The sequence below is a fragment of the Salvelinus alpinus genome, chromosome 30, assembly GCF_045679555.1.
Source record: "Salvelinus alpinus chromosome 30, SLU_Salpinus.1, whole genome shotgun sequence".
NCBI lineage: Eukaryota > Metazoa > Chordata > Actinopteri > Salmoniformes > Salmonidae > Salvelinus > Salvelinus alpinus.
In genome coordinates this window covers 27,145,915-27,173,638 of record NC_092115.1, presented here as the reverse complement: position 1 = coordinate 27,173,638, position 27,724 = coordinate 27,145,915, and the positions used below count along the sequence as shown (strand labels likewise).

Below are 27,724 nucleotides of genomic sequence, written 5' to 3'. Positions count from 1 at the left end.
ATTTTATTTGTCTTGCATATGGTAATCAACTTATTGGAAACAATAAGTTACTACTCATTCACTATCAAGTTATGTTGACTTACAATTAAGATGACTATGGTCACATACCTTTAAAATAACCAAAGAAAATTGGGTATGGAGGGAACATCACACAAAGCAGGCAGATGAGGAATTGACCCTAGAGTTACCTACATTACGCTGTGGTTGTCAGTATTGATTTGAGGATATGAGTAGGATAGAGCTAACTGTACAAAATAATGTAAGATAATTACAACAAAAATACAAATGGACATTGAGGTTTTACAGATGACTTGGTGAATGAGCTGGTGTTATTTCAAGGAGTGTCAGTGCAGTAACTTTTCCAGTTGCCCTGACATCTCAATCATGAACTAACATAAGCCTACTGTACTGTACATTACTGAAAACAAATGGTACTTTGAAAGGAGGATGTAATCCATGATATGACAAAGCTTTCAAGTTATACAAAACTTGATAACTCAGAACAATAGTTATTTGCATATCATCATCTCATATATCTCCCTACTAGAAATACATTCTTTATAGATCTCTATGAACCAGCCAAATTATGTAGGTTTTCGCCTTCTCATAAATGTCTATTTATGAAAAGGCACACAATTCATAAATTTACCAGGAAATATTACAGTCCTGATCCATTTCATCTTAGAAAAATGGAATCAATCATACAAGGAAACAAACAAAACATAATATGGTAACATGATCTACTTTAAATAGAATATAAGCACAGTAATTGATATAGTGAATACACTGTAGTATTCAGATTGTCTGCAGATGGCCCTCCTGATTCAGTTCAGATGTATAAGTATAGTTTTTTAAAGATGCAACAGTTGAGATGTGCCATGCAAAACTTGAAAATGCTCAATGAATTGAATAAAGATGTTACTTTCTTCAATATTAATAGGAATTCCAATTAGAGATATGCATGAATTGTTGGATTAATTAAAATGCCTTAAAATCCTCTGTCTTTAGAGGGCAGTGTTACACTTTCTCCCTGAGTGCTGTACTGTATTGCAGGGTTTCCCAAAATCAGTCCTAGGCCCCCCCTGGTTTTTGCTCTAGCACTACACAGCTGATTCAAATAATCAACTTGTCATCAAGCTTTGATTACTTGAATCAGCTGTGTAATGCTAGGGCGTAAACTAAAATGTGCACCCAGGGGCGGCCTTTGGACTGATTTTGGGAAACCATGCAGTATTAGACCTACTGTGACCACAATCATCCCCATACAATATAAATTAAACTTGACACATCAAACATACACATTATTTGTTCCAACTAGCATACGTACATGTACATATCCAATACATTTTTCTGCACTTCTCTAAGCAAAAGGCAGCATTACAACAACATAAATACAGTGAGGAGTGTAACAACACAGATTTCCTTTGATCATGATGGATCTGGAACTCAGCAATAATGCATGTCCATTTTAGTGAAGAACCTGAATAACCATTCAGTTGATATGATCCGTATCTAAGTGAAGGAAGTGCTGCTGTATGATACTATTTTTTTTAAGTATAATGCCATTATCTAATCAATTTTGTCATAGTGTAAATACCAGTACATGAGGTGCAATACTTATATGGCTTGTCCATTTCCCATTCCATCAATGCAGGGTTGCACCACAGCAATGCTAAACATAGAAATGAGGGACATAAGCTCATTCACATGAACAGAATATAACATAGTAGAATATAAAGTATTTAAAAGCAATCATAGATAGCCATGTATAGGCTATTATTAAAACTGTTTTTTTCTTATTGGTCTATTTCCATATTGGCAGATGTTTAAGAATTGTTATATAATATGCTGCACTTTCGTTTTATTTTTGCTTAGATTCATTTCTCATTTCCCTGAACTAGGAGGCCCTTGCTTGTTCCATATACAGTATATCTCTCGGTTGACTTGATTGAGAACGGTGCAAAATCTAAACAGATACAATAACATGAGATGGAATCGAAACTTTGCTAATTAATGCAAGCCATATCAAGTAACAGAATATGATATGACATTGATACTGCTCGACCAATGATGAGGCCTTATATAAAAATCCCAAAGTCTTTCCACATTCCCCTCTTCAGTCGATGTCCTTGTCCCACCACACTTCAGAAAAAAATATTCAGCAAGCTAAAAAAAGAAACTTGCAATGTACAGCTAGCTGCGTAAAAAGTCCAGGACCATAAAGTACAATTTGTTCATAAATGTCCTCATTCATACTAGGTTGTTTTTTTGCTCACATTGGAGCCTTATAGTAAAATTCACTGTTAAAAGTTCAATGTCTGCAGCAAGCAGCAGTTCTCATAGGTCTTCAGAAACAGTGATGTTATCAGAAAAAATAATTGTCAAGCCATGCAGACAACTTATTTTTTAATACATTAGTGTGCTTCATCTTTTTGTTCTTCATAGACAACAGAGAGTCTGTTTAATCTTTCCTTGACCTTCCACCTATACTAGTCACATGCTTGTTTCACAAGATGGAGATAGACTTCCATCCAGAACTATGTGGTTTTCCTTTTGGCTGTTGCCTGCCTCTCCTTCACCGTTGCCAGCAACAACCACTTCCTGAGTAGTGCAGTTGGTTGATTTAGGTGACAAAGGGCTGAAGACAGCGGCCCTGTCCATGTGATTTCCCCTGTGGCTTAAGCTGGAAGGCTGACCTTCGCCCTCTAAGCCCTTGGCTGCATCCTCTCCTTGGCCTGACTCTCCTGGAGCCCGTGGGCTGGTCACCGGGGCCTGGCCTGGGGGTGGGGAGGGCTGGTATCCTTGTGGAGACAGAGTAGCACAGGGAGGCGTTGATGGCATCTCTGCCTGAGATTCAATGAAATTCACTTTTAGAGCTTTCGTCTTCTGTGGGTTGCCTCTAAGAGAACTGCGGATGTTTTCAACGCTCATGTCAAAGCTTTGATTATCCTCCCCCTGTGACGCCCCCTCTGGATTGCTTGAGACATACTCATAAAGACCCTCCTTGATGATGGTAGCCGGCGGAACATTCTCTTGGGGTTTTGGTTCCATAGAGCTGATCTGGCTGAGGTCGAGGGGAGGAGGTGCCTTCCGTCCTGCTACGTTAGGGAGGAGGGCACTGCTTTCTGCCACACTGAACTCTGTAGTGCAGCTGGCGAAGCTGTCCACGCTGGATGGGCTCCTGAGGTCACCACTGACTCGTTCCCTAATTAGGGGGGGCTTTAGTCCAGAAGACACCACCCTCATTTCCATTTCCTCCTTAAGCTTCTGTTCATGTGGAGCTCCCGAGCCAACGTTGGCAGTGGTCGTCATCTTGTTGTACATCTCCTCCAATATCTTGGCATTCAGGTGCTGTGGGCTGGTTCTTAGAGGATTGACCCTATCTGGAGATCCCAGTTGAGCAACCTCTTTATACCTCGCCTGGGATTTTGGACTAACCTCAGAGTTGCCTTGCCTACTGCTCCACCTACTAGGTGAGAGATGGTTATCCATTGGCCGTTTCTCATCACCTTTCTCCACCATAACGTCCGTAAGCTCCATACTGCGAGCGAACGCATCCTTCAGATTCATAGACACAATACTGCCATTCCTCTTCGCCCGCTCCAAGGCCTCTCTCCTCTTGATGGCTTTCTCCTGTCTCTTCTGCTCCCTGTAAAACTCTGAGAAGTTGTTCACAATGATGGGGATGGGCAATGCAATGACCAACACACCTGCAATACAGCAGAGCCCACCGACTATTTTACCAAGAAGAGTTTGTGGATAAATGTCCCCATAACCTACAGTTGTCATGGTAATGGTAGCCCACCAGAATGAAGCAGGAATACTAGTGAATTTGGTGGCATCTTCGTCTTTTTCAGCAAAGAATACCAGGCTGGAGAAGATCATTATGCCCATAGCCAAGAACAATATCAACAGACCCAGTTCATTGTAACTGCGCCGAAGGGTGAACCCAAGGGACTGCAGTCCAGTGGAATGTCTGGCCAGTTTTAGAATTCTTAAGATTCTCATGATACGGAATATCTGGACCACTCGTCTGACATTCTGGAACTGTAGAACACTCTTGTTGGATTCGGTCAGGAAGAGAGTTACATAGTAGGGCAGGATAGCGAGTAAATCAATGACGTTCAGTGGGCCTTTGCTGAACTGCCACTTGTCAGGAGAAGAGAGGAAGCGGAGGAGGTACTCCATCGTGAACCAGGCGATGCACACAGCTTCAACATGCGCTAGGCTGGGATTGTCATTGACCTGTCCAAACTCATCAACGACTTGTAGCTCTGGCAAGGTATTGAGTGATAATGAGATTGTTGATAGAACGATGAAGAAGACGGAGACAAAGGCCAGGAACTGAAAGACAAAGAAACAAAAAAATTGAAAATGAGTCATGATCAGATAGCTGAGACAACTCTTATTACACACAAACATCAGTGTGTGTGTGTATGTGTGTGTGTGCATACTGGTTACTTATTCTAGTTAACCTGGTTTCTCAGGACTAAGCCTTCCTTACTAAGATGCATGGAAAACATGAATTATGCCTTCAAGTGAACAGATAGTAAGTGAGATTGATATTTGCTCACATTTAACGTTGCCAGGAGGATCATTAAGAGCAGGTGCTGTATTTGCAGCTAAGCAGTAAGTCCACTGCGTACTGTGCTTAAGGTCTAGTGATGTTGTTTAAGTAAATCAACCGTACTACACCTCAACTGTAATTTTTGTCTTCATTAGCTATATTGCCTAGGCCAAGGGTTGTTTTCCCCATGCAACCCCTTAACTGAAAGTGTGCTGGTGGGGTGGTCTGACATAGGCTTCATAGCCTCATAAGGTGCCCTGACCTCACGAGAGAGATTTATTAGCGCATCCAACCATAAAGTAATTTTGATATTGCTGGCAAGTTACTTAGTTACTTAGAATACTTAGTTACTTAGAATACTTAGTTACAGTATTCACTCAACACCACTTACACCAAATGTGTCTTATTTATTACACAACATCCTTTGATTAGATGGTTCTACAACATTACATGTTTATATACTGTGCTGTATAAGCCAATGGATAAGATGATGTGAGCAATACCAGAAATGGTTGTGTAAGGCACAGATGACAGAGCAGAGGGCAATATTTCCTTACATCCATCTAAATGTGGGCGGCAGCAGAGGCTCTATTATGGATTGATAATCAATGTTAAAAGCAGATATCCTCTCAACTCTGCAGCACATTGGCCACTCCTTCCTTAACCGAAGAAACACTCAAATCAGAGATATCTGATACAGGAAACAAACAAATCACCACTTATCACATCAGTTAATTAACAGCATATAGATTTCTGTCTGCTATTTCCTCTATGTCATGGTTCTAAGAAGTCTTTGTCAACGGCCATTATGCTCAGGTTAAATTAGCACTAACATGCGCAAATACTAAAGGTTGTTGTAGGTCAAACCTGTGTGTTTGTGTGACTGCGTGTGTATGTTCACTTCTTCATCAAGACAAGGGTGTGGAAATAATCAAATTCTTATTATATCTCTCTTAGCTATCCCTGGTCGGTCCAGCCGCCCTCCTTCCCTTCCTGGGTCCCCAAGGCTGTGACGCTGTCATCGCACCGGCCTGACCTCCCTGCAATACTCTCTTAATCACGGCTATAGAGGAGAATTAACCCCAGGTTACAAAAGACTCAGACACCATAATAGATCTGCATCTCCAACTCCTGTGTAGAAATACAATCAGTTGTGATTAGCAGACAGAGCTCAAAAACTATGACATGAGAATAGAGTATCTGTGGGAGATTCAATCACAGACAGTGAAAGACAAAGAAAAAGTTGCCGGTTTAATTTCAACTCGTCTTAAAGGATTCACAGGTGTTTGAATGAGATAACTAATTCAATAAAATGACAGATCCCTCATTGCAGGTAATAGAGTTAGGAGTTAGCGGTAACTTTTCAAGATGTGATCATTACTTTGCCTACACAAGGTATATCCAAACAGGTCGGGCCATACTGTAGTATTTAGCACAGTTGATTTTCACATGACAACCTTGCTGCAGTGCTGCAGGACGTAACACGACTAACTGACATAACTGTGACCACTCTCCACATCTCCAAGTGCTTTATGCAAACAAGCCCAATTTGCATATTGTGAAATGAGCAATACTGTATGTGTGCAACAAAGATGTGAGAGTATGAGCTTAAGTCTCAATATTGGCATAGTGGCTGTATTGGCAAGCATCTGTAGTGTTTCAGTGTCATTAGTCCTTTAAAATATGAGTGCAATGAAAGTGAAGGGCAGTCTTGCCAGGGACAAGTGGGGGAGCTCAAATGACTGGCTTAGAGAGCTATTGATGAGACTCTTGGCCTTGTGAGAGATGGCTACACAGAACAATCCCTTTCTGGAGGGGTTTCCCCTCATCCCATGAAGCAAATGCAAATATAGAGTTTATAACCTGTCATGGATTCTCTTATAATTTCAAACACAAATATAATATTTGTAGGCTGATACATGCTAACTTTAAGTTCCTGCACATAGCCTATAGCCATACATACACATTGTATGGATCACAATGCGTTGCATTAAATCAATGATTATGCACAATCAGCTTTCTATGCACAATATCCTGTCTGCGGCTTGCATTTTTAGTGGGTGTGTTTAGAATGACAATGTTGACTGAATAAGAAGTATCAGATTATTGGTTGATTCTTCCTGTTGAGGAAAGAATGAGTAAACTTCTAACCTCTCTCTATCCTTACTATAGATAGCCACCAAATCCTATTACAATTATCCTGAAATGTTCTCCTCACAGAGACAAGCACATGCTGAAGCTCCTATACTTATGGCCCTCTGGAGAAGGGGAGGGTTTATACAGACTTATTATACCCGCATCTATATATTAAGTGAATAAATCACAGATATGTTAAAGAATGAAAAATGTCCAGAAGAGCACCTAAGGTGATTTACGGTGGAGAGTGGCCATAGCTGTGACAGCCTGTCGATGCCACGTGAGTCACTGACAACCGCCTGCATCCGTTGCCAGCTACTTCTGAGAAAGCCTCCTGCCAAGACCGAGCCAAGGACTAGCTAAGAATCTACTCTATCACACCTGAGCACTGATCCATCAGGCAAATGGACACTCTATAATCATGATATACTGTAGAGTAGTTTGGCTTGTAAATATAAAATCAAAATGTTGCTTAAAATGAGCCACAACTGGTGGGAAAACATATCTGTTGGTTCCAGTAATAAAGTACAGTGATCCATACAAGTATTGGTAATGCTGATTTTTCTGAGCAATTATGTGGTTAGTAGCAATGGTTAGGCCTACTTCCTGGTATTTTGATAGTTATATAGTTGTCATGGCGCCTAGTGGCAGCCTAGGCAGAGGGCTAATGTACATTCTGTACATATATAATCATATTTAATGCATGCAGAGTTGGCAGTGGGACAGTTTTTCATTGCACAGGAGGATACTTCTGAACAGGGCTGTAACCAGGGTTTGAGTTTTGGTGAGGTCCAGAAGGGGGTGGTGTTTTTAAAATTGAAGCTAATTTACTGCATTCTACACAATTAAAACACTTTAAAAATGCTATTTGGAGAACAGCAAAAACAAGGAAAAATGACCCCAACCATTATCACCTTGGCTGCTGTGGGTTCTTTCATCTCAGTCAATCTACAAAAGCCTATTATTTATACAATTGTAATGTTAAACCCCTGAAAGGGGGGGAAATATGATAAATGATTCACACTGACATACTGTATTGTTTGCATTTTGATTATAGGGAAGATAGGCCATGTGTAAACGTTCATATTGAAACATATCTTATTTTTTGAGTTCCTAACAGGGGACCCCACATGGGGCCCTGTCCCCAAGTTTGGGAACCATTGTACTAACCTCTCTCTCTGCTTGCTTCCTCATTTTCTGTCTCCTATGCTTCCTCCGGCTGTCATGCCCTGACCTTAGTTATCTATGTTTTCTTTATTATTTCGGTTAGGTCAGGGTGTGAAGAGGGTGGGTATGCTTGTTTTGTATTGTCTAGGGTTTTTGTATGTCTAGGGGTGTTTGTAAGTTTAGGCATATGTATGTCTATGGTGGCCTGAATTGGTTCCCAATCAGAGGCACCTGTTTATCGTTGTCTCTGATTGGGGATCATATTTAGGTTGCCATTTTCCCTTTTGGTTTTGTGGGTTCTTGTCTATGTGTAGTTGCCTGTTCAGCACTCTTTGTATAGCTTCACGGTTCGTTTTGTTAGTTTTGTTCAGTGTTCATTCTTATAATAAAGAGAATGTACGCATACAACGCTGCGCCTTGGTCTCCTCCCTACGACGGCCGTGACACCTGCATGCATTGTAGCCTGCCTCAGCCTCACCACTGAGCACCACATCACTGTCTGTGTTTTGATACACCATCATAAGTGTAATTAATAACTTCACCATGCGCAAATGGATATTCAATAGGTGCTTTTCTTTGCGAGGCATTGGAAAACCTCCCTGGTCTTTGTGGTTTGTGTTTGAAATTCAATGTTCGACTGAGGGACCTTACAGATAAATTGTATGTGTGGGGTAGTCATAAAACAATCATGTTAAACACTATTATTGCTCACAGAGTGAGTCCATTTAACTTATTATGTGACTTGTTAATCAAATTTTTACTCCTGAACTTATTAAGGCTTGCTGTAACAAAGAGCTTTTAATTTTTAATTAATTCGATTATTTTTTCGAAAAACATAATTTCACTTTGACATTATGGGGTGTTGTGTGTAGACCAGTAACAAAACAAATGTAAATTTAAGCCATTTTAAATTCAGGCTGTAACACAACTAAATGTGGAAAAAGTAAATGGGTGTGAATACTTTCTGAAGGTACTGTATCTATAAGCGACTACCAGTTGTGCACTCATTCTCCGAGAGTCGGTTTTTGTTTGTTTGGGTGATGTCTGTAGACACGGCAGGAGATACGGGATAGTTTTAAGATTGCCTTTTGTCCGGCATCTCACAAACACACTGTCAGCGGCACCTCTAGTGTTGCCTACTTCTCCAGTGAGCCGTCTCCGGGCTGGGGTAGTTTGTTTCACGTCTCAGGCCCTCGGGCTGTGCCGTGAGCCGTTTGAGAGAGTGGTGAATGTGCTGCTAAAAAGGCAAGTCCGGGAGACAAATCCAGGGGACGCAGGCGAATATAACGAACAATCCACTGTTCATGATTCCACTATTTCGCAAAGAGACATGCGTGATTAGCGTTCTGAGCTTTGATCAAAGCTGTGACCAACATTTAGATATTGACCTATAATTCATTTTCTTTATTGTGTACAAAATATGTATACTTTTTTTATTAGAAAAAATTACAGAAGTCCGGACCTCGGTGTCCTCATAGTTACGGCCATGCTTCTGAAGTAAGGAGTGGGCTGTACTCTGTGGGGAGCTCAAACTTCATCACAGAATCCCAATACAGAGAAGCTGCAGACGGCGGAGATGCACTGATAACATTGAGCTGCCTGCCTGTCTGTCTGCCCTTGGACATGCTGACCTGACCACCATCTCCGCTGACCATTTAGCTATGAGCTTTTAGATCCTCTCATGACCGCAGCTGCCCATCCGCTGGAGGCTTCAAGAAGCACTCAAACAGATTTGATCGATCTGATCTAGCTACTGTTGTAGCCTATATTTCTGTCTAAATACTTGCTATTGTTTATTTTGCTTAACAAGCGCTTTGAGATTTTGTGAGTAATGAAAAGTGCAATAAAAGTTTAATAAATAATAATAATAATAATAATATTATCCATCATAATAATAGTATCCATCATACTTGTGCTTGGTTTGATGAATCCTAAGGGGGGAAAGTAAATATTTATGTAACAACTATTTTACTACAGTTCTAAGTATACACCAAACAACCCAAATAATTTGAAAGATACCAGATATAAGAACATTTTAAACACTTTTAACTGAAACCGCTTCAAAGAAAGGTGTCTTACATTACACTACAGAGACCTAGAGAGGGAGTCTGTCATTGTGTGATGCAGAGGGATGGATAAGACAAAGCCTCTGAAAAGCCTTGGCTGTAGCCATCGCGTGATGCAGAGATTGTCTCGGGCATGTCAGGATGAACACCCAGTCTGGCCACAGTCATGGCTGCTGAGGTCAAGTCAATGGTCATGCAGCATTATGCCTATTGGCTGTGATGGCAGAGCTGCTGGAGGTCTCATTGGTCAACTGTGACCTGAACTATCACCCACCCAGGTGGGTCAAAGGGCAATTGGGATCGAGTTATATGAAAGTCAATTTTGTCAACACTAAATAATGTGGCATAATAGCTGCCAAATGGTAGGACCTTTGCACCTTGGCCTAATCTAAATCCATGCTGCTTCACATAGAAATTAGTAATAACCTTGAGTGACTTGTTGCTTTGTACATAAAGAAACAACACAAAGGAAAAGACTATGCTAAAAAGTTTGACTATTTCACAGGCAGGACACTGAGGTCAACATTCATCATTATACGCTTACATGACTTTTCTGTGAAAACCACACTAATGGGCCACTACCATGTGTCTTTGTCTTCTCTATGAAAAAACATGCCATTTATGTCATTGAGAACACTCTGCCTTCTTCAGCAAACACTCTATAAATTATACCCTCACAAATAAAAAAATTTAAAAAATAAAAAATTGCTAACTGACATTTACTCCTGATGTGATGACCTGTTGCACCCTCTACAACCACTGTGATTATTATTATTTGACCCTGCTGGTCATCTTTGAAAGTTTGAACATCTTGGCCATGTACTGTTACACCCCTCAGAGCCTGGTTCCTCTCTAGGTTTCTTACTGGGTTCCTGCCTTTCTAGGGAGTTTTTCCTAGCCACTGTGCTTCAAATCAAATCAAACTTTATTTGTCACATGCGCCGAATACTACAAGTGTAGACCTTACTTACAAGCCCTTTGCTTACTTACAAGCCCTTAACCAACAGTGCAGTTCAAGAAGAGTTAAGAAAATATTTACCAAATAAACGAATGTAAAAAATAATAAAAAGTAACACAATAACATATCAATAACGAGGCTATATACAGGGGGTACCGGTACCGAGTCAGTGTGCGGGGGTACAGGTTAGAGGTCATTTGTATATGTAGGTAGGGATGAAGTGACTATGCATAGATAATAAACATTGAGTAGCAGCAGTGTACAAAACAAATGAAGGGGGGGTTCTGACAATTTTATGGGCTTTCCTTTGACACCGCCTATTATATAGGTCCTGGATTGCAGGATGCTTGGCACCAGTGATGTACTGGGCCGTACGCACTACCCTCTGTAGCGCCTTACGGTCAGATGCCGAGCAGTTGCCATACCAGGCGGTGATGCAACCGGTCAAGATGCTCTCAATGGTGCAGCTGTATAACTTTTTGAGGATCTGGGGATCCATGCCAAATCTTTTCAGTCTCCTGAGGGGGAAAAGTTTTTGTCGTGCCCTCTTCACGACTGTCTTGGGGCGTTTGGACCATGATAGATCGTTGGTGATGTGTGACATTTGCTGATGTAAAAAGGGCTTTATAAATACATTTGATTGATTGATTGCTATGTGATATACTACCAAAGCACTTAATACAGAGTAATTCACTCATGGGCCTTGCGTGCGTGTGGTGCATTTAGATATAGTCTAGGTCGACAGACATCAGTGGTGAGGTTGTGGGGGTGGAAGGAGCAGGATTAGCTTCCTCCTGACCTGATCTGTAGATCTGCAGAAACGTAATTACGTGAACAGTGATCTGGATACAGAGAAATCGCTAGCCCACATCTTGAGAAGATTCCAGGGCAGGGCATGCGTGTGCAAACAGGGAGCGAACGCCAAAGGATCAGCAGATACTCTGCCACAAGACACCTTTGTGACTCAAGTGTAAGGGTGTTCGTTGATACGCTGTGAAACAGTCATAAAACACCTGTATTGTTCTTCTCCTGCATTACATCCTGGATGGTTTTATCCTCCAACAGTCCTGACAGACAATCTTTACCCACTAAAAGAGCACTGTCTGTTGCTGCCAAATCTCTCATTAAGCACTGCAAATGACAGTCTCCTCTTTGCCCCTGGAGCTCTCAGTGGAGTTGAACAATTACCATTGACACACATTTGCTGTGTTTTTATTGAATTTCCAAAAAGGAAATAATAAGGTGAATTATAGACAATATACACTAAGTACATGTACAGAATATGTTACAGTACTTCATTACTTTCTCAAATCAGATATGGTTATGAGTATCTACAACAGTTATTGTACAGTATTACCATATCCATCCGTAGTCTTGTACATGAAATACCTTTTTCACAGCAATAACAATTTACAATGTTCCATATAGATAACATATATTTTCATATAACACTACAGATGACATTTTTTGGGTGTTCCCTCAGGGGACAATAAAGTAATTTGCATTTGAGGTCAAATAGATGTAGCCATGTTCTGTATTTAGAAACGACCCTTTGGATATTTCAAGATCCAACAAAGGAATCCATTCCGGAGACCCAGTCTAAGACCTTTGAGTATTATACTCTGCTAATCCACATTTTCATTAAAATATGCTGCAACACTAAAGCCCTTCATTCATACACAGAAATCCCTCAAAACAAAACCAAGAGTATGATGATTGATCATGACTCAATCTGAGCATGATTCTCTATGTTTATGAGTGGCGGAGGTGTCCAATACATTAGGTGAGAGGTGGGACTGCGGGACAATGGGGCTAGTACACAGGCTGAGCTGCCTCTGCTGTGTGTCTCTCTGTCCCAACCAGGCTCCATGCATGTGTGACCTGGACCAGCATGGTGCAGTCCTTGGGAACATCTGGCTACTGAGAGGTAAGCAGATTAATTGAAAGATCTGGATTTCCCTCATTAAGCCCTGGCCAGGTCCGTCCTCCCACTCAGTTACGTTTAGCTCTTGGTTTGCTGCTAAACTTCAAACAAAGGCTCCCAGGAAACAGACAGAAAAAAATCCAGGGAAGATTGTTTGTAGGTTCAATCAGGCAAAACACAGGGATTTGTTCCAGCTATAATCTGTGACAGGAGTTTGGATTTACAGCAACATCTGAGAGGAAATGAACACGTGTGGAAGGCAGAGAACTGTGGCTTAACATCACAAATGTTATAGTTATGACATAAAAGAGAAACACCACAGTCAAACAGTGTTACGGTTCCACACTCGCCTCAAACCGACCTCACCTCAAGTCCAGTAGCAATATCGTGATCTGACTGCCAAAGGCTAAATGTAATCAACTAAACAAATTCATTGAGATGAAAGTATGCCTGTAAAATGTATGCCAGTACACAGCCAATAAAATGAATCCTATATAAAATATTTATTCTGAGCCAATAGCAAAATGGCTGACATACAGAACCTACTTTCTCTGAGGTATACAGGCCATACAGCAAAGAGCCCACAGTTTATAGATCTGATAGACAACGAGACAAAAAAGCAACAAGACAAACAACACACTGTAAAATTCTCAAGGAAAAAAAAGGAAATACCACCTCAACGCAAAGGATGTAAGGCTTGAAGGTTAGATTATTTCTGGCAAACATTATGACTGCTGCAGGCCGCCCTCGGAGGGGAAACTAACTCGGAAAGGAAACCCAAGAACGTCTTGATCAATATCAGGAGGTATTTATGGAAAAGTGACATGGGATATATTGGATTGGCTGTGTTTTTATATGGGAGATGTAGCTGGAACCAACCCACCACATTTTTCAAGGAGCTTCTGCTGAGTAAGGGTCACAGTGGAGGAGTGCCATTTAATTTTACAGGCCATTGTACAGCAATACCAACTAGAAAATGGTTATATAGCCTTCTAAAGACCATTACTAAACCAATATCAAGCCTTATGTGTTTGCGTGTATGTATGTGTATATTTTCACTATTGATTAGGGATGTACCACTGGATTGTAATTTAAACCTAAAATATGACACTTCCTTAGAAACGTAATGACACAATTTTCAATTATCAATAGACAGTGAAACTGCATATAGACACACATTTTTTTAATCAATATAACATTGCAGTATCAAGACAATTTGCATAGATTTCACTGTTCATTACTATGGTGACAGACACCATGCTATTACCTCCCAAAATAGGCTTTATTTAGACCATGTTGGCTCAGGCTACTGTTTCTGACTGCGATCCATGTAGACCAGAGCCCACTGGATTGTGTTCAGTGAGTTGCTGATGATGGGATGGTTTCTCTTTGTGTGAGGGGAAAAGGGAGAAGGCCATGATTATAGTAATTAGTCAAATAGATGCGCCTGATTGGTCATCACAACGTACAGGCCAACCACAAGCTTGGTAATTAAGGTGACATGACCATGTGACAGATTCAGACGACGTGATGATTGGGCAACCTGTAATTAAACACAGTATGTAAACTGAACTGATATTTAACCAAAAAAACAAAACCCAATGTCCAAGGTATTCTGTTCTAGGGACAAACATTGGATCCTGCAATGGCTACATGCACACCACACACTATTGCATGGAGAAGAACAGACTGCCACAGCATACTTACACATGTTTTTTTAATGTGATGTTTGTGTCATCTGCTAATGCAGAGCTAATTTGCATACGACTACTTCGTTGATTACTACCCACTCCACAAATAGACTAGGCCTACTCAACTCAGGGCAATGATTTGCAACTATAATATTTTGGTATTTTATTAGGATCCCCATTAGCTGTTGCGAAAGCAGCAGCTACTCTTCCTGGGGTCCAGACAAAACATGACATAATATATAACACAAATAGACAAGAACAGGACTACATTCATTTAAAAATGGCACACATAGGCTACATATCAAGACATACACACAATATCTAGGTCAAATAGGGGAGAGGCGTTGTGCCGTGAGGTGTTGCTTTATCTGTTTTTTTAAACCAGGTTTGCTGTTTATTTGAGCAATATGAGATGGAAGGGAGTTCCATGCAATAACGGCCCTATATAATACAGTGAGCTTTCTTGAATTTGTTCTGGATTTGGGGACTGTGAAAAGACACCTGGTGGCATGTCTGGAACAGATTACCCTGTTCGTCTCATGTGCTGTAGGCCTACAGCCTGCCGCCTGCCGTGAAATAAATCATATTACACTCACCACCCTCAAGCCATGCAATCAATTGTGCACTCTTAGAAAAAGGGGTTGTTCAGCTCTCCCCATAGGAGAACCTTTTATGGTTCCAGGTAGAAACCTTTTGGAAGGGTTCTACATGGAACCGAAAAGGGTTCTACCTGGAACTAAAAGGGTTCTACCGGCAAACGAAAGGGTTCTACCTCGAGCCAAAAATTGTTATTTAAAGGGTTCTCCTATGAGGACAGCCGAAGAACCCTTTAAGGTTCTAGATAGCACCTTTATTTCCCTAAGAAAGAGTGTATGATTTTTCAAATAAACACAACTTAAAAAAAATAATAAAGTACAGAAAAAGGATGTTAGTTTGACCAAATTCTCACAGCAAGAAAATAATCCTGCAGCAATGGATTATAATTGTATGGATTATAATTGTATGGATTATAATTGTATGGATTATAATTAATGGACATTTTTGTAGAAATTGAAACATTTTTGTTAGGACAAATCAAGGTTAAAATTGTTAAGTGGATATTACAAACTTTAGATGCCTTTTTAAACCTTAAATACATTACAACCCGCTGGGCACACCAAGTCATTTCAACATGGAAATTTGGGTAAAATTTGGTTGAGACGTTGATCAATGAGCTTTCAACCTTTATTTATCCACTCAAAAAGACAGCCAGAAATTTGTTGAATTCTCAGTGTGTTATCACTATGCTTTCAACCATACAGTCGTGGCCAAAAGTTTTGAGAATGACACAAATATGAATTTCCACAAGGTTTGCTGCTTCAGTGTCTTTAGATGTTTTTGTCAGATGTTACTATGGAATACTGAAGTATAATTACAAGCATTTCATAAGTGTCAAAGGCTTTTATTGACAATTACATGAAGTTGATGCAAAGAGTCAATATTTGAAGTGTTGACCCTTCTTTTTCAAGACCTCTGCAATCCGTCCTGGCATGCTGTCAATTAACTTCTGCGCCACATCCTGACTGATGGCAGTCCATTCTTGCATAATCAATGCTTGGAGTTTGTCAGAATTTGTGGGTTTTTGTTTGTCCACTCGCCTCTTGAGGATTGACCACAAGTTCTCAATGGGATTAAGGTCTGGGGAGTTTCCTGGCCATGGACCCAAAATATCAATGTTTTGTTTCCCGAGCCACTTAGTTATCACTTTTGCCGTATGGCAAGGTGCTCCATCGTGCTGGAAAAGGCGTTGTTCGTCACCAAACTGTTCCTGGATGGTTGGGAGAAGTTGCTCTCGGAGGATGTGTTGGTACCATTCTTTATTCATGGCTGTGTTCTTAGGCAAAATTGTGAGTGAGCCCACTCCCTTGGCTGAGAAGCAACCCCACACATGAATGGTCTCAGGATGCTTTACTGTTGGCATGACACAGGACTGATGGTAGCGCTCACCTTGTCTTCTCCGGACAAGCTTTTTTCCGGATGCCCCAAACAATCGGAAAGGGGATTCATCAGAGAAAATGACTTCACCCCAGTCCTCAGCAGTCCAATCCCTGTACCTTTTGCAGAATATCAGTCTGTCCCTGATGTTTTTCCTGGAGAGAAGTGGCTTCTTTGCTGCCCTTCTTGACACCAGGCCATCATCCAAAAGTCTTCGCCTCACTGTGCGTGCAGATGCACTCACACCTGCCTGCTGCCATTCCTGAGCAAGCTCTGTACTGGTGGTGCCCGCAGCTGAATCAACTTTAGGAGACGGTCCTGTCGCTTGCTGGACTTTCTTGGGCGCCCTGAAGCCTTCTTCACAACAATTGAACCGCTCTCCTTGAAGTTCTTGATGATCCGATAAATGGTTGATTTCGGTGCAATCTTAATGGCTGCAATATCCTTGCCTGTGAACCCCTTTTTGTGCAAAGCAATGATGACGGCATGTGTTTCCTTGCAGGTAACCATCGTTGACAGAGAAAGAACAATGATTCCAAGCACCACCCTCCTTTTGAAGCTTCCAGTCTGTTATTCAAACTCAATCAGCATGACAGAGTGATCTTCAGCCTTGTCCTCGTCAACACTCACACCTGTGTTAACGAGAGAATCACTGACATGATGTCAGCTGGTCCTTTTGTGGCAGGGCTGAAATGCAGTGGAAATGTTTTTTGGGGATTAAGTTAATTTGCATGGCAAAGAGGGACTTTGCAATTAATTGCAATTCATCTGATCACTCTTCAAAACATTCTGGAGTATATACACATTGCCATCATACAAACTGAGGCAGCAGACTTTGTGAAAATGTATATTTGTGTCATTCTCCAAACTTTTGGCCACGACCCTATACAGTGCCTTCAGAAAGTATTCACGCCCCTTGACTTATTCCACATGTTGTTGTGTTACAGCCTGAATTCAAAATTGATTAAAATTGTTGTTTCTCACCCATCTACACACAATACCCCATAATGAAACACCTGCATTGCTTGCTGTTTGGGGTTTTAGGCTGGGTTTCTGTACAGCACTTTGATATATCAGCTGATGTAAGAAGGGCTATATAACTACATTTGATTTGAAACATGTTTGTAGAAATTTGAGGAAATGTACTGAAAATGAAATACAGAAATATGTCATTTACATAAGTATGCACACCTCTGAGTGAATACATGTTAGAATCATCTTTGGCAGCGATTACAGCAGTGAGTCTCTCTGGGTAAGCCTCTAAGAGCTTTGCAGACCTGGATTGTACAATATTTGCCCGTTATTATGAAAAAAATATCCAAGCTCTGTCAAGTTGGTTGTTGATCATTGCTAGACAGCCAATTTCAAGTCTTGCCATAGATTTTCAACCCATTTACAACAGCCCTAACTGTAACTAGGCCACTCGGGAACATTCAATGTCGTCTTGGTAAGCAACTCCAGTGTACAGTTGAAATCGGAGGTTTACATACACTTAGGTTGGAGTCAATAATACTCGTTTTTTTTAACCACTCCACAAATTTCTTGTTAACAAACGATAGTTTTGGCAAGTCGGTTAGGACATCTACTTTGTGCATGACACAAGTAATTTTTCCAACAATGGTTTACAGACAGATTATTTCACTTATAATTAACTGTATCACAATTCCAGTGGGTCAGAAGTTTACATACACTAAGTATACTGTGCTTTTAAACAGCTTGGAAAATTCCAGAAAATTATGTCATGGCTTTAGAAGCTTCTGATAGGCAAATGTACATAATTTGAGTCAATTGGATGTATCTGTGGATGTATTTCAAGTCCTACCTTCAAATTCTGTGCCTCTTTGCTTGACATCATGGGAAAATCAAAAGAAATCAGCCAAGACCTCAGAAAGAAAATTGTAGACCTCCACAAGTTTGGTTCATCCTTGGGAGCAATTTCCAAATGCCTGAAGGTATCATGTTCAACTGTACAAACAACAGTACGCAAGTAAACACCGTGGGACCACGTAGCCGCCATACCGCTCAGTAAGGAGGCGCGTTCTGTCTCCTAGAGATGAACGTACTTTGGTGCGAAAAGTGAAAATCAATCCCAGAACAACAGCAAAGGACCTTGTGAAGATGCTGGAGGAAACAGGTAAAAAAGTATCTATATCCACAGTAAAACGAGTCCTATATCGACATAACCTGAAAGGCCGCTCAGGAAGAAGGAAGAAGCCACTGCTCCAAAACCGCTACAAAAAAGCCAGACTATGGTTTTCAACTGCACATGGGGACAAAGATCGTAGTTTTTGGAGAAATGTCCTCTGGTCTGATGAAACAAAAATAGAACTGTTTGGCCATAATGACCATCGTTATGTTTGGAGGAAAAGGGGGAGGCTTGCAAGCCGAAGAACACCATCCCAACCGTGAAGCACGGGGGTGGCAGCATCATGTTGTGGGGGTGCTTTGCTGCAGGAGGGATTGGTGCACTTCACACAATAGATGACATCATGAGGAAGGGAAATTATGTGGGTATATTGAAGCAACATCTCAAGACATCAGTTAGGAAGTTAAAGCTTGGTCGCAAATTTGTCTTCCAAATGGACAATGACCCCAAGCATACTTCCAAAGTTGTGGCAAAATGGCTTAAGGACAACAAAGTCAAGGTTTTGGAGTGGCAATCACAAAGCCCTGACCTCAATCCTATAGCAAATGTGTGGGCAGAACTGAAAAAGTGTATGCGAGGAAGGAGGCCTACAAACCTGACTCAGTTACACCAACTTTGTCAGGAGGAATGGGTCAAAATTCATCCAACTTATTGTGGGAAGCTTGTGGAAAGCAACCCAAAACGTTTGAACCAAGTTAAACAATTTAAACGCAATGCTACCAAATACTAATTGAGTGTATGTAAACTTCTGACCCACTGGGAATGTGATGAAAGAAATTAAAGCTGAAATAAATCACTCTCTCTACTATTATTCTGACATTTCACATTCTTTAAATAAAGTGGTGATCCTAACTGACCTAAGACAGGGAATTTTTACTCGGATTGAATGTCAGGAATTGTGAAAAACTGAGTTTAAATGTATTTGGCTAAGGTGTATGTAAACCTCCGACTTCAATTGTATTTTATTTGTGACATGTTGACATAATCCTGTAGTTTAAATTTCACCTTTAAAACAACAGTTAACTTTTTTTCAAATCCAATGTCTTTTCCGTGTAGATTCCATGTCACAATACGTTGACAAATAACGTTGATTCAACCAGTTTGTGCCCAGTGGGAAGTTTGCATTTTCAAATTAAGATCCTACATTTGTACCTTTAAAGCACATTTATCGATCGCATTATCTTGACTTTCCAGTGTTTATTAAAGAGGATCATCTCTGACTCATTCAATCTGCCCCCCTCCAAAAAGTAGGAAAATCACATTACAGTAGATTAAACTATTGTACAACAAATCAAGTCGCCTTTGTTTGGCATCTGAGTAATATTGAACAACCTCACCGAGGAGTGTAACTGATGATTAACATTAGCTCTAAAAAGGTCCAGATGGAATGAATCCTCTGCCATAATGGAATGAATTTCTCTCAAAGTTGGTATAAATCTGGGATAAAAAGGTGAGTCGTTATTTGAAAAGTTTAAACAGCAGTTTTTAAAAAGAAAGGGGATGGCTCATGCTTAGAATTTTAACAACTGGCTACTATAGTGGAATGTGAAGGGCATTTGAAATTAAATGACTTAACACCACAATGTATACTGTATATGAAGTGACACATAGTATAGGAAGTGATGGGATTATTGCTTCCCTGGAGATAAAAAATCAGCTAATTGTGGCTTTTAATATCAAGGTAGTTGCAGATTGAGGAGAGGGGAAGAGGGATGAGAAATAGTTATATAAATGGTGGCAAATTACCACACAGATGCCTGTGGCATTTTCCTGCGCCTCACACTGCCATGCTTGGGTACACGATCTGAAGGCAAAATGGATTATGCTGAGAGGTGCAGTTTCCTTGCCAAGACTCAAAATCCCTCATCCAATATATCAATAACAGGATAACATCCTTGATGTGAATATACTCATATATACAGTAAATGCCCAAAATATCATGAGCACTTAAGTTGGGTAATGTGACAGCAAATCAATCCATTTCCATTTGAAAATGGATAATAAAGTATTGCTCTGAGTTGACCAGGTACCCATGTACATATGTACATTTTGTTGACCTTTTCTATCCAGTGTGTTAATTGAGGTGGATTGAAAGATGCCTCTCATTTTAGATTGAGAGGTAGACAGCACTCAGTGGGAGAGAGATTTCTGTTCAAAACAATCATGTGCAAGCAAAAACTTTGGAGTACAGTTTCACCATGTACAAAATTCCTATCTAGTCAAGGCTAAAATAACCCTGTAATAATATAGTGCATGTCCAGATTGCAACAACTGAGCCACATGAGTTACAGGTGAAAAACCTGTACCTCTATTTGAGAACAATGCCCTATGACCCTATGACATATTCAGCTCCAATTGAAGGTCAATTGACATAAATGGGTGAAAGAATCGAATTTAAAAGACAACACATTTGGGAAAAACGATTATGCTATCCAAGCATTCTGTCTAACCTGCCAAAGGGACAAATTAATCTCACTCAAGCTTTTTAATCATTCGTCAAGATTAAATTGAGCATGATAAGGAGACATGCTCCTGCCGTCTGCACTATCTCACAGTCATTAACTCAAATTAACCAGTGGGCACTCAACCTGTATCTATTCAACAAGTACTGAACAGGAACTAATCATGAATAGAGGAGACTGCTTTTACGTCATTTGTTAATCTTATAGCAGCAGCCAACCCAACTGCAGTAATTGCTTAACAGCTCTACCGCACACGTGACCCCCGCCCGGGCTGGTCGGCATATTGCAAACCCAGCTCGATGTGAGCCAGAAGGTGTGCAGCCTTCGCAACGGTCTATTTGCAGACGCAGCCTGGGTCAAACCCCCAAAGAAGATTAAGTCTCACTTCCATCACTCCCTACAGTACTGAGCCGCACAACCAGGCCTCAGCAAAACTAGGGACACACCCTATTACGTAGTAGGCCTACCTGTATGAGAACCTGATGGCTTTCATAGCATATAAAAGTATGTTAAAACTGACTGATGTGTAGAATTAAGGAGGTGGTGAACAGTATGGGCAGGACACAGCAGGCTATAAGCAGCTGACACTCACATGGAAGTTACACATGCTCTGTGTCAAGGAGTTATTCACATTTGCTAAAGTTTCCAATGTTTGTTTGTATCATTGGAAAATCACACAAAATTGTTGGAAAGTTGTTTCCAATAATTTCAAAATAAAACATTCCGATTCTATAGGTATACCAAATCAAATACTGTACTATAGGTAATAAACTGGAAATAATATTTTACAGTATTGAACAGTAGCCTCACAAAATTGTGAATGACACTTCTTCTGGAGTAGTAATTTGATTTGGTCAAGCAAGGGCCCTTTCCGTTCCTGTCAGCATGTGTGTGTGTAATGACAAGAGCCCTGAGTGGATGCTGTGTCATTGTGCTGACTCACAAAATATAACTGACTGGGAGCCAACCATAACATACTGCTCTGTTGTGACAGGCTGGGTATACCCCATGGCCACTCCTCCGGTATCTCGAGTTAGCGACACACACAGCCAGTGTCCTTCCCTGTGCCTTATGCTTTTCCATGTCCTTTCTCAGGCCAAAGGAGGCAACACACCCTGGCATTACCCCTGTGCTTTAAGCACTCCCTAAGCTCCATGTGCTAGTTAGTGCTACCCCCATGCTTCCTTCCACAAGCCAACAGGAGCTTAGTGTCTGTCATTGGGGGGTAAGGAATGCCCTATCTTACTTCACTGTTCACTTAATCGTTACGAATCACCAAGCTCATTTCACAAAGACCTTTGGTCTGATGGCACTGCACCAATCTCTGGGTAGTCAGGTTTCAATGTTACAGTTGAAAAAAATACAGTACATGTATGTGAAGTGGAACATGTTTCCGGTTTTGGAGCCCGTCAGCTTGAATTACATGATGTCCATAGTGACTCAAATATTGCACAAGGAGAAAATTCAATTAAAAGGATTGCCCAGTCGGCAGTTGCCCATCTGATTGACAAAATCAACTCAGCATTTGTCTCCATTCCTCCATGTTTCTCCACGCAGGCCTATATTAAAGTCACATGATGTGACCACTGGTACAATTACTGCCTTGCCTAGTCAAGGAGCGACCTGTGATGTCACGCTGATGAATGCGATCAGGAACTGACGCCAACCCTCTGAGCAGAACCTAGACAACCACAACATAACACGTGTAACCAATGTTCATAGAACACACTGCAGTCTGTTGAGTGTCCTGCCAGTTTACTGAAGCAGGATAATGGGGACTGACCCGTGTGTGAGCCAACAGTGGGTTCCCCTGACCATCTGTCACCTCCAGCACCTCCTCCTAAAACCTTTTCCTATCAGGCCTACTGCTAAAACTCCTAACAGACACTAAGCACCTCCTCTTGAATTAGGTGACTAAATGTTATTATAAGAAAATAAAAACTTGTACACTGCGCTTACTTGTATCACTTGTGTTTATTAGCGGAACTAAATCTAGTCTCCCTAAAACTCCAGCATGGTTCTTCAGAAAACCTCTTGTTTATACCATTTGAGGTTGGCAGTGGACTGAACCATTAGATGCTTTAGATTTTGCCCATAGAGAGGACAAATGTGCAATTGTGGGAATACAATGCATTACACTTCCCCACTCTAGTAAAAAAAAGAGATAAAAGCATGCACATTAAACCGTTACTAATGGGTCAATTGACTGCTTTTCTTGGACTGAATTCTGGGAAGCACAGTACACATGGTGTACCATTGGGAGTGTGAATGCAAGACAATAAATAAAGCTGCTGTCTGTAAAATATTATTTAACAATTTATCACATTAGACAGATTCATATAAGACCTTAGTCCTGGAGACATAGATCCAAGAACTAACTTGAACATGAATACCAAACCATAATACCTAACCTTACACTACAGACATTTGGTGCCGGAGTTCATATGATCAACTGATCAGCATATACTAAAATGAACTACACTAAACAAAAATATAAACGCAACATGTAAAGTCTTGGTCCCATGTTTCATGAGATGAAATAAAACATCCCAGAATTTTCCCATATGCACAAAAAGCTTACTTCTCTCAAATTTTGTGCACACATTTGTTTACATCCCTGTTAGTGATCATTTCTCCTTTGCCATGATAATCCATCCACCTGATAGCTGTGGCATATCAAGAAGCTAATTAAACATCATGATCATTACACAGGCACACCTTGTGCTGGGGATAATAAAAGGCCACTCTAAAATGTGCAGTTTTGACACACAACACAATGCCACAGAGGGAGCGGGCAATTGGCATGCTGACTGCAGGAATGACAACCAGAGCTGTTGCCAGATAATTTAATATTCATTTCTCTACCATAAGCCTCCCACAACATTGTTTTAGAGAATTTGGCAGTACATCCAACCGGACTCACAACTGGAGACCACGTGTATGGCGTTGTGTGGCCAAGCGGTTTCCTTACGACAACGTTGAGGACAGAGTGCCCCCATGGTGGCGGTGGGGTTATGGCATGGGCACGCATAAGCTACAGACAACAAACACAATTGCATTTTATCAATGTCCATTTGAATGCACAGCGATACCATGACGAGATCCTGAGATCCATTGTCGTATGATAATTCACTGCCCCATGTCAGAAGGATCTGTACACAATTCCTGGAAGCTGAAAATAGCCTAGTTCCCAGCATACTCACCAGACATGTCACCCATGGAGCATGTTTGGGATGGTCTGGGTCGACGTGTACGATAGCGTCAACCAGTTCCAGCCAATATCCAGAAACTTCTCACAGCCATTGAAGAGGAGTGGGACAACATTCCACAGGCCACAATCAACAGCCTGATCAACTCTATGCGAAGGAGATGTGTCGTGCTGCATGAAGCAAACGGTTGTCACACCAGAAACTGACCGTTTTTTTTTTATCCATGCCACTACTTTTTTTTTTTTAAAGATGCATATCTCTACTCCCAGTCATATGAAATCCATAGATTAGAGCCTAATGAATTCATTTCAATTGTCTGATTTCCTTATATGAACAGTAACTCAGTAAAATATTTGAAATTATTGCATGTTGCGTTTATATTTTTGTTTAGTATAAATGTATTGGTTAAGAGTGCAAAATACTGTGCATCAAAATACAGTATGTGTGATATTATTCATATACTGTATTTGTTTAATGTATCGTCTCAAATGTACAACACACAGAGCACTATGCACTAAGCACACATTAACCATCATCTTCCGGGTTCTTTCTTATCTGATTACTTCATAGGTTAAAAGAGGATTAAGCTGCTGGTGGCACAATATTCTCCTCTACTGTTTTGATTGAGTTGGAAGTAAAGAGATATCTAAAGACAAATTCAATGTGGGACACAAGATCTGTTAATAAACTAATTGATCAAATTCCATATATCTGATATATTGAGATTCACCTCGTACAGAGTTTTGCCAGCAGCTGAGCTGAAGTTGAAAACGGGTTAAGCAGGTCTAGCCCCTACAGTACTCCCCTACTTTACTGCAACCAAGATCATACATTATGAGACTATATTATGAAATTAGAGAGATTCCTGCAGCAGCTATGACACCATGGGATGGGATGGATTTGGACTGACCCATAGTCAGTATGCCTAAACTCAACCCAGGTCAACGCTTTGGTCTTACCTTAGCAGCAAGAGAAGAGCTAGGCTTCTCAAGGAGGTCCCACAGCTTCTGTCTCTTGTCTGGACAGCAGCCTTCTTCCGGCTCCTCCCCGTCCTTTTCTCTGAGAGACTCGGCCTCCCTCCTCAACTCTTCGTTCATCTGCTCCTTCTTCTGGTGGTACCTGGCCTGGCAGCAGGATTCCAGGTAGATCTCATCTATACCCCAGTAGTCGAGCTCCTGGCCAAAGGACAGGGCGCACATCTCCTCCATCATGTGCAGCTTCCCTGTTCTGTAAAAGTTCAGAATGGAGGAGAACGCCCCTGGGTGCCTATCGAAGAAGTACTCGTTATCAGTCAAGCTGTAATCGTCACAGATCTCCATTAAGGTTTCGTGGGTATTGCAGTCTCTGAGTTTACCCAGCCTGGTCCTGGGGAGACGGTCCAGGGTCCTCCATAGGACCTCGTGGACCAGCCCCCCAACATTGATGCGGACTCTTCTGGATCGAGCCTTAGTACGGATGATGTCGATCGGCTCTGGTGGGAGTGAGCCTACAGGACGTGAGTTGCTTTTGGGGATACCAAAGCCTGCTCTCTCCGCCATAATGGTCACAGTTCAGGTGTTATGCTAGGTCAGGTCAAATCCACTGACCCCTCAAATAGGATTGGGCCCAACAACTTTGAATGTGAGATGAACTTCAAACCGGTTTCCCCATGGCTTCAACTGAAAGAAAAAAATGAAATAACAGGGACACTAATTTTAGTTAATTTTAGTTGTCCATTAGTTGAGGACAAATGTGCATCTGAATGCATGATCATTTTTGAATACCTGATTTTAAAATATCCACATCAGTTTATAATGACTACATGTAAGCAGTGACATAATTTACTAACTCATCAAGCCTGGTCATGGGGACCCAGAGGGTGTGCATGCTCATTGTGCCCAGTAGGCCTCAACTAATCAGCTAATCAACACGCCCTTGACTAGTTAAATCAGGTGTGCTAGAATAGCATGAAAATCCAGACTGAATTATTATCCTTAGCGTGACTCAGTCTAGATTTCCAGGCTAGTGTTATTACATGGCTGGAACAAAATCCTACACACCCTGTGGTTCCCCAAGACCAGGATTGAAGAACAGTATAGCCAATCCATTAAATAAATGTTATGTGAGCTCACGGTATTGCAGAACCACACTGAAAAGTTATTCTTCATCAAATAAAATAAAGAGTGCTCTATGCATTGAAGGCAATAGGCCTAAAATGTAATTGTGTTGGCTTAAGTTAACCATAAATCTCACCGCAAGTAGCCTATTACACTTAGCTACACGCTTAGAAAAATGTGCTATCTAGAATTTAAAAGGGTTCTTCGTCAGTCCACATAGGAGAACCCTTTGAAAAACCCTTGTTGGTTCAAGGTAGAACCTTTTGGTTCCAAGTATAACAATTTTGGGTTCCATGTAGAACCGTTTCCACAGAGTGTAGGCTACTGTTCATGACTTCATAATAGCCTCCAGGCTATTTATACAGGAAACTCTAGGGCATTCGTTTTAACCAACTTACACTAGATTTGGAGGGTGTCACTTGGAGGGTAAATTTTACCCAACCCTGTCATGATAGGTCTTGATAATAAGGCACTTTATTATAGCCTAGGGTAAATTCTAATAGAGGTCACATAGTTGTACTTTATCACCCCAAGGTTACTTATGTAATACACAGAAAACCTCATTCAAGATCAAATGGAACCAATATATGATTTGGTATCCTACCCAATATACCATATCAATTCAGTAACCTGAACTTTTCGAACATCTTATCTGGTAATCAGATCCTTACTGATCCTGTATTTCTCTGTAATCAAACATAATTTATTTCACATTTAGTATATTATGAACGTCTTTGCGTTTTACACAACCTAAATAATAGAGCAGTAGATGGGCTAAAAGATAAGATATTATTATTTTTAAACAACATTTCAGAAAAGAAGTAAAAAGTGAACATTTCAGAAAAAAACCGAGTCTAATATAGCCTAATAACAATCGATGGCCTACCTTTTTGTATCACTCTTATCTTTCAAACCAAACTCCTCTCCCTCGAAGAGAATTGAAGAGGCAGGTTATCCGTGATTAGGCTACCCTCCCATCCGGCTAGTACCGCAAACCGTCTGTAACTGGAGTAGAGGATGTCTTCCACATTTTATCTTTGTCACATTTAGAAATAAACAGAGAAATATCGTCCTTGTAGTGAGAAAATACTACTACCAGTAGTAAAACTGCAAATGGCACACTCCATGGGGATATGATAAAAGAGGTTGTCCTCGGGTATCGAACATGTAAAAATAAACGGATGAGCGCACCATGGGGCTATCTGTATAGCAAGACGCACAGGATCGAGTAATAGGGGGGAGCTTTTTTCCACCCGCTGGCTGCAACACAGCCCGGAGGTGAAAGCTAATTGGATTGAGATGTACATCATCAAGGACAGCTCCAGATC

At 40.9% G+C, this 27,724-nt stretch overlaps 1 protein-coding gene across 1 annotated transcript; it reads right to left on the bottom strand.

Annotated features, from left to right (window-relative positions):
• LOC139560062 (potassium voltage-gated channel subfamily B member 2-like) lies at positions 1–27,724 on the bottom strand. Its single transcript, XM_071376555.1, has 3 exons — positions 27,283–27,724; positions 25,260–25,958; positions 1–4,344 (listed from the first exon to the last, which is right to left on the bottom strand). Exons 2-3 carry the CDS (start codon positions 25,836–25,838, stop codon positions 2,494–2,496), a joined length of 2,430 nt encoding a protein of 809 aa, XP_071232656.1. The 5' UTR covers positions 25,839–25,958; positions 27,283–27,724; the 3' UTR covers positions 1–2,493.

Coding starts and splice junctions, on each gene's coding strand:
- LOC139560062 (XM_071376555.1), bottom strand. CDS start 25,838: ATGGCGGAGAGAGCAGGCTTTGGTATCCCCAAAAGCAACTCACGTCCT. Junction 4,345..25,259: donor GCTCTTCTCTTGCTGCTAAG/GTAAGACCAAAG, acceptor TTTGTCTTTCAG/TTCCTGGCCTTTGTCTCCGT.